At 42.1% G+C, this 11,016-nt stretch overlaps 1 protein-coding gene across 1 annotated transcript; it reads left to right on the top strand.

The window, feature by feature from the left end:
* Positions 1 to 250: 250 nt before the first annotated feature.
* On the top strand, positions 251 to 8,900 carry LOC133421385 (cytochrome b-c1 complex subunit 2, mitochondrial). Its single transcript, XM_061710939.1, has 14 exons — positions 251 to 376; positions 2,241 to 2,336; positions 2,506 to 2,655; positions 2,876 to 2,940; positions 3,056 to 3,112; positions 3,245 to 3,369; positions 3,605 to 3,702; positions 3,851 to 3,908; positions 4,162 to 4,254; positions 4,340 to 4,539; positions 4,674 to 4,754; positions 4,833 to 4,909; positions 4,999 to 5,152; positions 8,493 to 8,900. Exons 1-14 carry the CDS (start codon positions 344 to 346, stop codon positions 8,574 to 8,576), a joined length of 1,371 nt encoding a protein of 456 aa, XP_061566923.1. The 5' UTR covers positions 251 to 343; the 3' UTR covers positions 8,577 to 8,900.
* Positions 8,901 to 11,016: the final 2,116 nt, after the last annotated feature.

Here is an 11,016-nt window from a genome sequence, read left to right as displayed (position 1 = left end):
TTAGTCTCTTTTCATGTTGGTTAGTACCCTATTATATTTCATTCACTCTTTTTAATATATTTAGTTTTATACGGAAGCAGAATCTGACATTAAGCCATTGTCCAGGAACGAAAAAATAATGCTGCTGGAGGATTTTTCCTTTATTTATCCCACGTGTTTTTTTTTTTATAAATTATATAAAGTTCTAATCTCGTTCTCATGTATGATTTGTGACATGGCGTGAAGTGTATCGTTTTATTTTGAAGCCTCGCCAGAACGTCTCCCAGCGCGGTGCATCATGGGAGTGACGTCAGTCCGCCGCCATCGCTGTCTGTGTGCCGGTTGAAGGAGAGATCCGGCAGTCATGAGGGGAATCCGCTCCTTCAACACTTTCTCGGTAAACTCTGTTTTACGTCTGGGCTTGGAGGTGTTGCTTTGTCACTTTGGCCTCGGTTCGTCTTGATTCTAAATCTCATTGAAACCTACAACCGCATGCACCTGTCTGTTAGCCTGTGGGCTAGTTAGCTTCATAGGTGGTGGTGGCTCCGCCTCTAAAACGCTCATAAAACACATTTTTACAGTGCAGTTTACTCAACTTGGACTATTTAAACGTGCAAAAGCCGTAAAAATTCGTGTTAGATATTAATTAAAGCAATCCCTGCGCTCGTTTCGTAGTAAGCGTTGCAGAACTTGATGCTACCTGAAGGTCATCCCAGAACTCGTGGTTTTCCTTTTCTCTTGTATCAACATTTATTTGATAAAATAAGACACACACACCTACTGTTAACAGTGTGACGACAGCCAGGTAACTTACAGGTTCACTGTCACAGTAATGATTTGTTTACAGAATAGATGGACTGTTTCAGGAGAGTCTGTACCTCCATAGAGACTTGACTATTTTTTGGTAGTGAGTGGAACATTTCTTACATTTTGTCTAAACTGTTACCAGGTCCATTGGAAAGCTTTTTTTTGTGTGTAACAGAACTACAATAATTCTCTGTGGTCATTATTTATTAGTATATGTATTGGTGAAAAAAATATTTGAAATTTCTGCTGAGCTCTCATTTACAATGTGATCCTGTGATTTGGGGGAGTTTGAGAACGACTTATTAACGTTCCTTGCAAGGCAAGGCAAATTTATTTATATAGCACAATTCAACACAAGGTAATTCAAAGTGCTTTACATTGACATTAAAAGCGGCAAGACATAATTAGACAGTAAATAACAAATAAGATTGAAAAAATTAAGAATAAGAAAAGAAGTAAAATAATAAAAAGCACAAGCTGTTAAAAATAAGGGCAGTAGAGTACAGCAGGTAAGTATTTAATTTAGGAGTACGCTTCAGTAAACAGTAATTTTTTTAGGTCTGATTTGAAGGAGCTGACAGTTGGAGCAGACCTCAGGTCTACAGGAAGTTTGTTCCACCGGTGAGGAGCAGAATAACTGAACGCTGCCTCACCTTGCTTGGTTCTGGTTCTTGGGAACCACAACAAACCAGATCCAGAAGAACCTCAGGGGTCTGGGAGCTTCATAGGAACTAACAGATCAAGCATGTATTTAGGTTCAAGACCATTCAGTGCTTTGTAGACCAGCAGTAAGATTTTAAACTCTAATTTAGATGTTTCCCTGCAACAACACACCTGATTCTAATTAAAGGTCCTCATTAGCTTGTCACCAAGGTCTGCACAACTCCGTTGATGACACAGGTACTTGTATCACGGTGTGCTGAAGCAGGGTAGCATCTAAAACATGCAGGACAGGGGCCCACGAGGACCAGGATTGAGAAACACTGCTCTATCCTTTGACTCACTGGAAGCCAGTGTAGTGATTTCATGACCGGTGTAATATGGTCCAGTTTCCTGGTGTTTGTAAGGACTCTGGCGGCAGCGTTCTGGATCAGCTGCAGCTGCCTGATAGATTTCTTGTTAAGGCCTGTAAAGATGCCATTGCAATAATCCAACCTACTGAAAATGAATGCATGACTAAGTTTTTCCGTGTCTTGTTTAGACAGAATCCCCTTAATTCTAGAAATGTTTTTTAGGTGGTTACAGTCACAACAGTGTAGTAGTTGTCATTAGCTGTTATGTAACATCCCACTTTTTAAGTTAATCTTTAATGGGGCAATGTAATACAACTTTATTTTTATGGAGGACCGACCGACTCTTTGTAAAAAGGTTTAGTTTATCTGGCATCTTGATCAAGCACACATGGCGAACACACACATACAGTGCCATTTTTGATTTTTCATGATTTTCCACAGAAACGCTGTTATGCTGCCAGGAGGAGTGAAAGTCTGACTGAACCCCTTGAAAAAGTGAAACCCTCCAAAGCTGCACTCCCTCCACAAAATGTCCAGGTCGGTGCTGCTTGTCATGAATGCACAAGTAGCCTTCTCTAGGTGACACTAATTCGTAATATGCAAAGTGTAATACATAAAATGTGGAGAGCAAGTAAAAGACTAGTTAAATTGAGAAAGGGTGTAATTGATTTCAGCCTTTTACTAACATTTCCCTTTGCTGCCTCAGGTGTCAAAACTGCCAAATGGTTTGGTGATAGCATCACTGGAGAACTACTCACCCTTATCAAGTGTCGGCGTGTTTGTGAAAGCTGGGAGTCGCTATGAGGCTGTTGAAAACCATGGTGTCTCTCATGTGTTACGACTGGCAGCAAACCTGGTAATCTGTGAATGAGTCTGTTTCTTCAATAGCTGAAATAATTACACACAACTGTTTTTCACTTTGCTCTGTGTTTAATCATTCTTTGCCAAACTATATTTAAATATTGCATTTCATTTAAATATTACTTTTAATTTAATGTATTTTTTTAAGCAGCCCATTTGCAATCAAACTATTTACCTAAACCTCTAATCGAGTTTTTTTTTCTTTTTTTTCCTAGACTACAAAAGGAGCATCTGCCTTCAAGATCTGTCGCAGTGTGGAGGGACTGGGGGGAAGCCTGAGGTCAGTGAACATAACCTCTCCAGAACAGTTGCTGTCTCCTCTGTTGTTGATAAATACCACTATAACAAGTAAGTGTAGCACGCTGAACAAGCTGTGCTCTTATTTGTTTGTTTAGTGTGACAGCATCCAGAGAGACCATGGTCTACACTGCAGACTGTCTTAGAGATGACATGTAAGTTCTAGTGTGTCTGTATCTGTGTATTTATATTATATTTATATTATATTTTCCTTGTGGTTTTTGTTTGTGCTTTTATTCAAAGTTTTCTAAGACCAGCATGATAATTTAAGCTCTAATTTTATTTAGAGATTCACTGTTGGGGTTTCTGGTCAACGTGACAACAGCTCAGGAGTTCCGGCCGTGGGAGGTGGACGACTTGGCGTCCAGGGTGAAGATTGACAAGGCTCTGGCTCAGCAGTGTCCTCAGATAGGTGTGGATGACCCAAAGTTGGCAGCAATTATATTTAAAAAAAAAAATCTCATAATTTTTGTGTTTGAGATATATCATCAGTTGTAATCTGTCAAATAAGGACCCAGCTTTTGCAAAAGCAAACAAGCTTTAAACTGTAAAAAGGAGTGATTTAACATCAATGATTATCTAAATTTAAGCAAATTAGCTTAAACTCACATTGCTTCTCTGTATATTTTTTTTCTTTTCCCCCCAAGGTGTAATTGAGAAGTTGCATGAAGCAGCATACAAAAATGCATTGTCCAACTCTCTGTACTGCCCTGACTTCATGGTTGGCCATGTCTCCTCTGGACAGGTATTTCTTTTTAATTTTTTTATTGGAGGGCACTGAGCCCTTCTTTGTGCCTGTACCAGAAAAACAAAACAAAATCTTTTAGACCATTGTGGGGTTTTTGTGTTTGTTTTAAGCACCTCTCCTCCTCCCTTTTATCCTTTCCCTGTAGTTAAAGTCGTTTGTTGAGGATAATTTCACCACTGGTCGAATGGCTCTAGTAGGATTAGGTGAGTGCTGTCTAGTCTATGTTGCGTAATTACAGCCATGCTCCTTTTCTCGTGACTTCATTTCTAAAGAATCAATTCCCATCTTTACTTATTTAAAGCCACTTGGTAATGTGCTGTTATTGTCCGAAATGATTTTGGCCGTTAGCCCAAATACACAGAAATGGTGAGTCAGAGTGAACTGTGTTGTGTTTTCACTTCAATTCAGTTATGTGCTAATCTTTTCTTTTTTTTCTTTTTCTTTTAATTTATCCAGGTGTACAACACTCTAAACTGAGACAATTAGGCGAGGGGCTGAGTGTCCACATTGGGGAAGGAGCGCCAGTGGCTAAAGCTGTGTACCGGGGAGGTAAATGCTCAATTTTAACCCACAGTAGTACAATGTTAATGTTTGTGCCACTGCTTAAATCTCACTGTGGGGGATTTGTGTTAAGGTGAGCTGCGAGTTCAAAACAGCGATGACCTTGTCCATGCACTGATTGTCAGCGAGGGTGGTGTGGCTGGTAGTGCAGAGGCTAATGCCTTTACTGTGCTGCAAAGGATCTTGGGAGCCGGCCCACATGTGAAGAGGGGTTCGAGCATCACCAGCAAACTGAGTCAGGGTATTGCCAAAGCTACCACACAGCCATTTGATGTAAGTTAAATTTATTATTTGTTTTAAGGGAAACTTATTTATGGAATGATGGGAGTGCCGCAACTTTAAAAATATGTAAAAGAAAATTAATGTAAATGAGTAAATATACCCTGATGACCTCTAGTTTTCTTCAGGCCACTGCCTTCAATGCCTCGTACTCTGATTCTGGCCTGTTTGGCGTCTATACCATCGCACAACCTGATTCCGCAGGAGAGGTGAGTTTCCATGGTTTATTAATTTTATTTAATTTCAGATGAGCGGAAATGTTAGAAACAAAGTGTTTCTCTATGCAGGTGATCAAAGCTGCCATTGCTCAAGTGAGAGGTGTGGCAGAGGGAAGCATGTCAGAGGCTGATTTCACAAGAGCAAAGTGAGTTCAGTGTGAGGAGAGGAAGGCTGTTGTGCTTGAAGATGCATGAGCTGTGCTTGACTACATCTTTCTTTCTATGTTCTACTCAGAAATCAGGTGAAAGCAGAGTACCTGATGTCATTAGAGAGCTCCGAGGGCCTGATTGAGGAGATTGGTGCTCAGGCTCTGAACACTGCAGCATACCTGGCTCCCGACGCCGTCCTCAGAGCTGTTGACACCGTCACTAAGAATGATGTAGTCAAGGTGAGTGCCAATGGAACATAATTATATCTTCTATTCATTAATCGTGTACTCATTTACTTTTGGATATTTCAACGTGTATATGAGAAATCAGTGTTAGCATCAGTAGTTTTGTATCGTATCTTATTTGTTCTGGTGTGTTGTTTAGGGCAAAACCATAAAAGTAAAAACTATTGAGCACAAACGCATCAGAACTGCTGTGGTTTTGCTAGGTTACTTGTGATGCCTCCGCTGTCTCATTTGGCCTCAGTTACGTTGTCATGGCAACACCACTGGAATATAGTTAACTTCGGAAAAGGCAACACACATTGTTACCTTTCTCCACAGTTTTTCAGTGTGGAACTCTTAATGTCTTTATGTGGAGAAATGGATTGGTGCAATACATTACCAGTTGAAATTTCATTTGTCATGAAGAACTTATGGTGCTTGGAAGTGATTTTGCAGCTAAAATTACTGGCTTTTCTTCAACTTCCATGGAACTTGTCATAATTTTGGGATAGTTTTACTGATAAACAACGGCAAATAGTATATTAATAGTATTTTTTTTTAAGAAGCAATGCAGCTGATAAAGTTTGCAAAGCAATAGGCAAACAGCATGACGTGCTTAAACCACTGAAACATTTCAGGACAGAGATTTTTACAATGAACCTTTGTTTTTTTTTTTTTTGTTTTTTTTTGGTGTTTGGTCTACTGTAGTGTGTGCATTCATATAAAAAAAAGTAAATGTAACCTCTTTCACTCATAAAGGTTTACGTTTCAGGATATTGTAAATTACAAAAACAAAAAATAAATAAAGATTTGGTAAATACAAGCTCAGATAAACGACAACAGAAGGTACTACACCATGACATTTGTTGACAAAGGTTAAATCAAAAGCTTTGCGTGTTTGTGGTTTCACCTATGCAGTAGGGACATGGAATGTCACCTCGCTGGGGGGTGAGGAGCCGGAGCTTGTGCGTGAGGTTGATAGGTACCGGCTAGAGATAGTCGGGCTCACCTCCACACATAGCTTGGGCTCTGGAACCAGCTCCTTGAAAGGGGCTGGACCCTCCACTACTCTGGAGTTGCCCATGGTGAGAGGCGGCGCGCTGGTGTGGGCTTGTTTATAGCCCCTCAGCTCAGTCACCATGTGTTGGAGTTCACCCCGGTGAACGAGAGGGTCGCTTCCCTGCACCTTCGGGTCAGGAAAAGGTCTCTCACTGTTTGCGCCTACAGGCCGGACAGCAGTGCGGAGTACCCGGCCTTCTTGGAGTCCCTGGGAGGAGTACTGGATAGTGCTCCAACTGGGGACTCCATTGTTCTACTCGGGACCTTAACGCTCACGTGGGCAATGACAGTGATACCTGGAGAGGCGTGATTGGGAGGAACGGCCTCCCCGATCTGAACCCGAGTGTTGCTCTGTTATTAGACTTCTGTGCTAATCACAGTTTATCCATGTTCAGGCATAAGGGTGTCCATCAGTGCACGTGGCACCAGGACACCCTAGGCCGGAGGTCAATGATCGACTTTGTTGTCGTTTCATCTGACCTTCGGCCGCATGTCTTGGACACTCGGGTGAAGAGAGGGGCTGAGCTGTCAACTGATCACCACCTGGTGGTGAGTTGGTTACGCTGGCAGAGGAGGAAGTTGGACAGACCCAAACGGATTGTGAGGGTCTGTTGGGAACGTCTGGCTGAGCCCTCTGTCAGGGACATTTTCAACTCTCACCTCCGAGGCAGCTTCTCTCGGATCCCGGGGGAGGCGGGGGACATTGAGTCCGAGTGGACCATGTTCTCTGCCTCAATTGTCGACGCTGCAGCTCGAAGTTGTGGGCGCAGGGTCTCTGGTGCCTGTCGTGGCGGCAATCCTAGAACCCGAGGGGGACCCTCGAAGTGAGGGATGCCGTCAGACTGAAGGGAGTCCTACCGGGCTATGTTGGCCTGTGGGACTCCTGACGCAGTAGATAGGTACCGGCAGGCCAAGCAAGCCGCGACTCGGCCAGTCCTGGAGGCAAAAACCCGGGTCTGGGAGGAGTTCGGTGAGGCCATGGAGGAAGACTTTCGGTCGGCCGAAATTCTGGCAAACCGTGTGGCGCCTCAAAAAGGGGAAGCCAACACCGTTTACTCAGTGCTCAGTGAGTATGGGGTCCGGGGCCCTCTATTAAGGGATGTTTGGTCTCTGTATGATCGGAGCAGGAGTTTGGTTCACATTGCCGGCAGTAGATCAGACTTGTTCCCGGTGCATGTTGGACTTTGGCAGGCTAACCTTTGTCACAGGTTCTGTTCATAATTTTTATGGACAGGATTTCTAGGCGTAGCCAGGGGCCGGAGGGGATCCGGTTTGGGAACCTCAGGATTTCATCTCTGCTTTTCGCAGAGATAAAATCTTGTCCTGTTGGCTTCATCAAGCCGGGACCTTCAGCATGTGCTGGGGCGGTTTGAGGTAGAGTGCAACACGGAGGGGAGGAGAATCAGCACCTCCAAAACCGAGGCCATATTTCTCCAACAGGAAAGGGTGGCATGCCTTCTCCGGGTGGGTGGAGAAGTCCTGCCTCAGGTGGAGGATTTCAAATATCTCGGGGGCTTGTTCACCAGTGAGGGAACAATGGCGTGTGAGATTGACAGACGGATCGGTGCAGCGTCCGCAGTTATGCCGTCGGTGTACCGGACCGTCGTGGTGAACAAAGAGCCGAGTCGAAAGGCGAAGCTCTCGATTTACCGGTCAATCTACGCACCTACCCTCACCTATGGTCATGAACTTTGGGTAGCAACCGAAAGGACTAGATCGCAGATACAAGCGGCCGAGATGAGTTTCCTCCGCAGGGCGGCTGGACGCTCCCTTAGAGATAGGGTGAGGAGTTCGGTCACCCGGGAGGAGCTCGGAGTCGAGCCGCTGCTCCTTCACATTGAGAGGAGTCAGCTGAGGTGGCTTGGGCATCTGTACCGGATCCTCCTGGACGCCTCCCCAGGGAGGTGTTCCAGGCATGTCCCTCCGGGAGGAGACCCCGGGGAAGACCCAGGACACGCTGGAGAGACTATGTCTCTCGGCTGGCCTGGGAACGCCTCGGACTCCCCCCGGAAGAGCTGGAGGAAGTGTCTGGGGTGAAGGAAGTCTGGGCATCTCTGTTGAGACTGCTGCACCCGCAACATCGGAACGGATAAGCGGTAGAAAATGGATGGATGGATGGATGGTTTCACCTACAGTACATTTTTATTTAGTGACAAGTGGTTCTGCATACTGCATGGGCTGAAATTTAAATATGAATTTAAAAATAACTGAATATTCTGACTTACTGATATTAAGCTCATTAAATAATGTATTATACTGGACAATGAATTATCGAGTTCCTCTCTTTTCTCTGCAGGCTGCAAAAAAATTTGTAGATGGCAAGAAGACCATGGCAGCCAGTGGACACCTCGTCAATACACCATTTGTGGATGAAGTATGAGAGAGGATCATTTTAACTTGGATCTGCTGCACCTGACAGTGTGATAACAAAAGAAGACTCCAGAGCCACAACCTTCTGCAGCAATCGGTTAACTGTCCTGCACTTGGTGTGAGCAGCAACAGAGTGCTACATCATTATAATGCAGTTCATCTTTTGGAATTGTTTGTCAATGTACCTGTATATCTATGTAAATTAAAGTAATGACAGCAAATCAGTTGGTTATCACTTGAATTTTGCATCCGTGACTGAATCCAGTTATATTCTAGTATGAACATAACCTGGTGGATGACAAACCTGCTCTTCATTAAATAACTGATTCCACAACCAAGAGCCCTTGTTTTTTGTGTGCTGTTAACACTGCAAACATTTGCATTAAGAGCATTTTTTTCAACCATTGAGCTTTTTCAATGTGAATTTGTAGTATTTCAATCATCAACCACCTGGGGGACCCAGAAGCACAAATATTAATCCATTTGTTAAGAGTTGCAAGATTGTAAACTGGGTCTAATCAAGATTTTTTAGCAGGACTATCTTTGGTTGACTGATTTGCACACTCAGAAAAAGTGGCAATAGCAGCAAATTATACATAAATAATGAAAAGAAATCATGCACTCGCCCATTGGTATTGCATTATTAATACTGTATTCTAATTCATTAAACACAAAAAAAAAATACAGCAAATATTGCAGTATTGCAACTTTTAAATTTGTATGTTTGTCTTGCTTTTACTGCTGGTCTACAAAGCAGTGAATGGTCTTGGACCAAAATACATGGTTGATCTGTTAGTTCCTATGAAGCTCCCAGACCCCTGAGGTTCATCTGGATCTGGTTTGTTGTGGTTCCCAAGAACCAGAACCAAGCAAGGTGAGGCAGCGTTCAGTTATTCTGCTCCTCACCGGTGGAACAAACTTCCTGTAGACCTGAGGTCTGCTCCAACTGTCAGCCCCTTTAAATCAGGCCTAAAAACATTACTGTTTACTGAAGCGTATTCTTAAATTAAATACTTACCTGCTGTACTCTACTGCCCTTACTTTTTAACTTGTGCTTTTTTTTATTTTACCTCATTTTATTTATTTACTGTTTGTGTCTTGCTGCTTTTAATGTTGATGTAAATCACTTTGAATTACCTTGTGTTGAATTGTGCTACACAAATAAACTTGCCTTGCCCTGCCTAAATTAATACACACACACACACAAAGAAGTTGTTGGGGGTTTTTTGGACCACCTAGAGTGTTCATAATCCAAAAGTTTCCTGAATCCCTCCTCAGTTTAAACCTTTTTTAGATGGAAACACTTTATCTGATGGTGAGTTTACCTAATTTTTTCAGGTTCATTACATTGCTAAATGGCAACCTGGCCAGCTGTAATGGCTTTATACTTCACAGCATAGCAGACCATTGCTTCAGTCTTCTCCAATTTTAACTTCCAGGCACTCAAAATGCAAAGTGCACTTCAATAATAAGTAATAAATAAATGCTGCACGTTCAGCATATGTGGCCAACTCTAGCCCTTTTAGCTTATCAGCGAGTGAGAGGCTGATCAAATCAAGCTAAGCAGGTTGAACAAATATCCTTAATACCCAAATAATAACCTTTTACTATATCATGACACGTTCAGTTTTACTTTGCTTTGTTTGTACATTGTCCTCCATAAAGTTAAAATTAAACCTTTTTCTTCCTCTTCTCGTGAAATATTGTAAATGAAGAGAGGAATGAACAGAGAAATGTTTCTGAAAACAAAACTATTGCAACTTAATGGGCAAGAGTGTGTATGATTTTAATCCTAAAAGGTTTTTTTTTAATTTGTCTGGTTAGTCTTCAGAGATGAGCTGAAAGTCAATCTGTTGACAGTTTTATACAGTTTACAGTGGCAATGTGTGTCTGTCAATGACTGTACCCAAGCATTGTATTCTGCTACAGCCTTGTTTATTTGTTTATTGAACAAATACAAGACACAAGATGTACAGTTACGATTCATTTTCAAAGACTTTATACTTTTTATTCTTATATTATTTTACACATCTGCACTTTTTACTTACTTGTTGTTTTTTACTTGAATTGTTTTGCGCTGAGCACAGGAGAAGCTCTACAATTTAATTATGTATAAGACAATAAAAGGTCTTCAATTCAATTCAATCAAATCTATGTTGTTGCACATTCCAAAAAATTAAAGTGAAAAAAAATAAAATATAGCAACGATTCATATTACAAATTGGTATGTGAAATGAAAAACTGTGTTTGTGTGTGTGTGTGTGTGTGTGTGTGTGTGTGTGCGTTTCATAAATCTTAAATAGAGTAGAAGAACCATAACATAGAGGAAATGGTTCAATAATTTGGGGAAATACAATGGATCTAACTGCGACAGCATGAGCTCAAAGTAAGTGATGATGATGAGTTGTAGCAGGAAATGGTGCAGTTGACCTCACTGGACTTTGCTTTTG

The sequence above is a fragment of the Cololabis saira genome, chromosome 21 (assembly GCF_033807715.1).
Source record: "Cololabis saira isolate AMF1-May2022 chromosome 21, fColSai1.1, whole genome shotgun sequence".
Lineage (NCBI taxonomy): Eukaryota > Metazoa > Chordata > Actinopteri > Beloniformes > Belonidae > Cololabis > Cololabis saira.
Note: the sequence above shows the minus strand (reverse complement) of the source record. Positions and strands in the feature narration are given on the sequence as shown.

What these genes read in the sequence shown, in the direction of transcription:
- LOC133421385 (XM_061710939.1), top strand. Translation starts at nt 344, where the DNA reads ATGAGGGGAATCCGCTCCTTCAACACTTTCTCG. An exon ending in TCAGCAGTGTCCTCAGATAG is followed by an intron (nt 3,370 to 3,604) that starts GTGTGGATGACC and finishes TTTCCCCCCAAG; the next exon opens with GTGTAATTGAGAAGTTGCAT. An exon ending in CTACCACACAGCCATTTGAT is followed by an intron (nt 4,540 to 4,673) that starts GTAAGTTAAATT and finishes AGTTTTCTTCAG; the next exon opens with GCCACTGCCTTCAATGCCTC.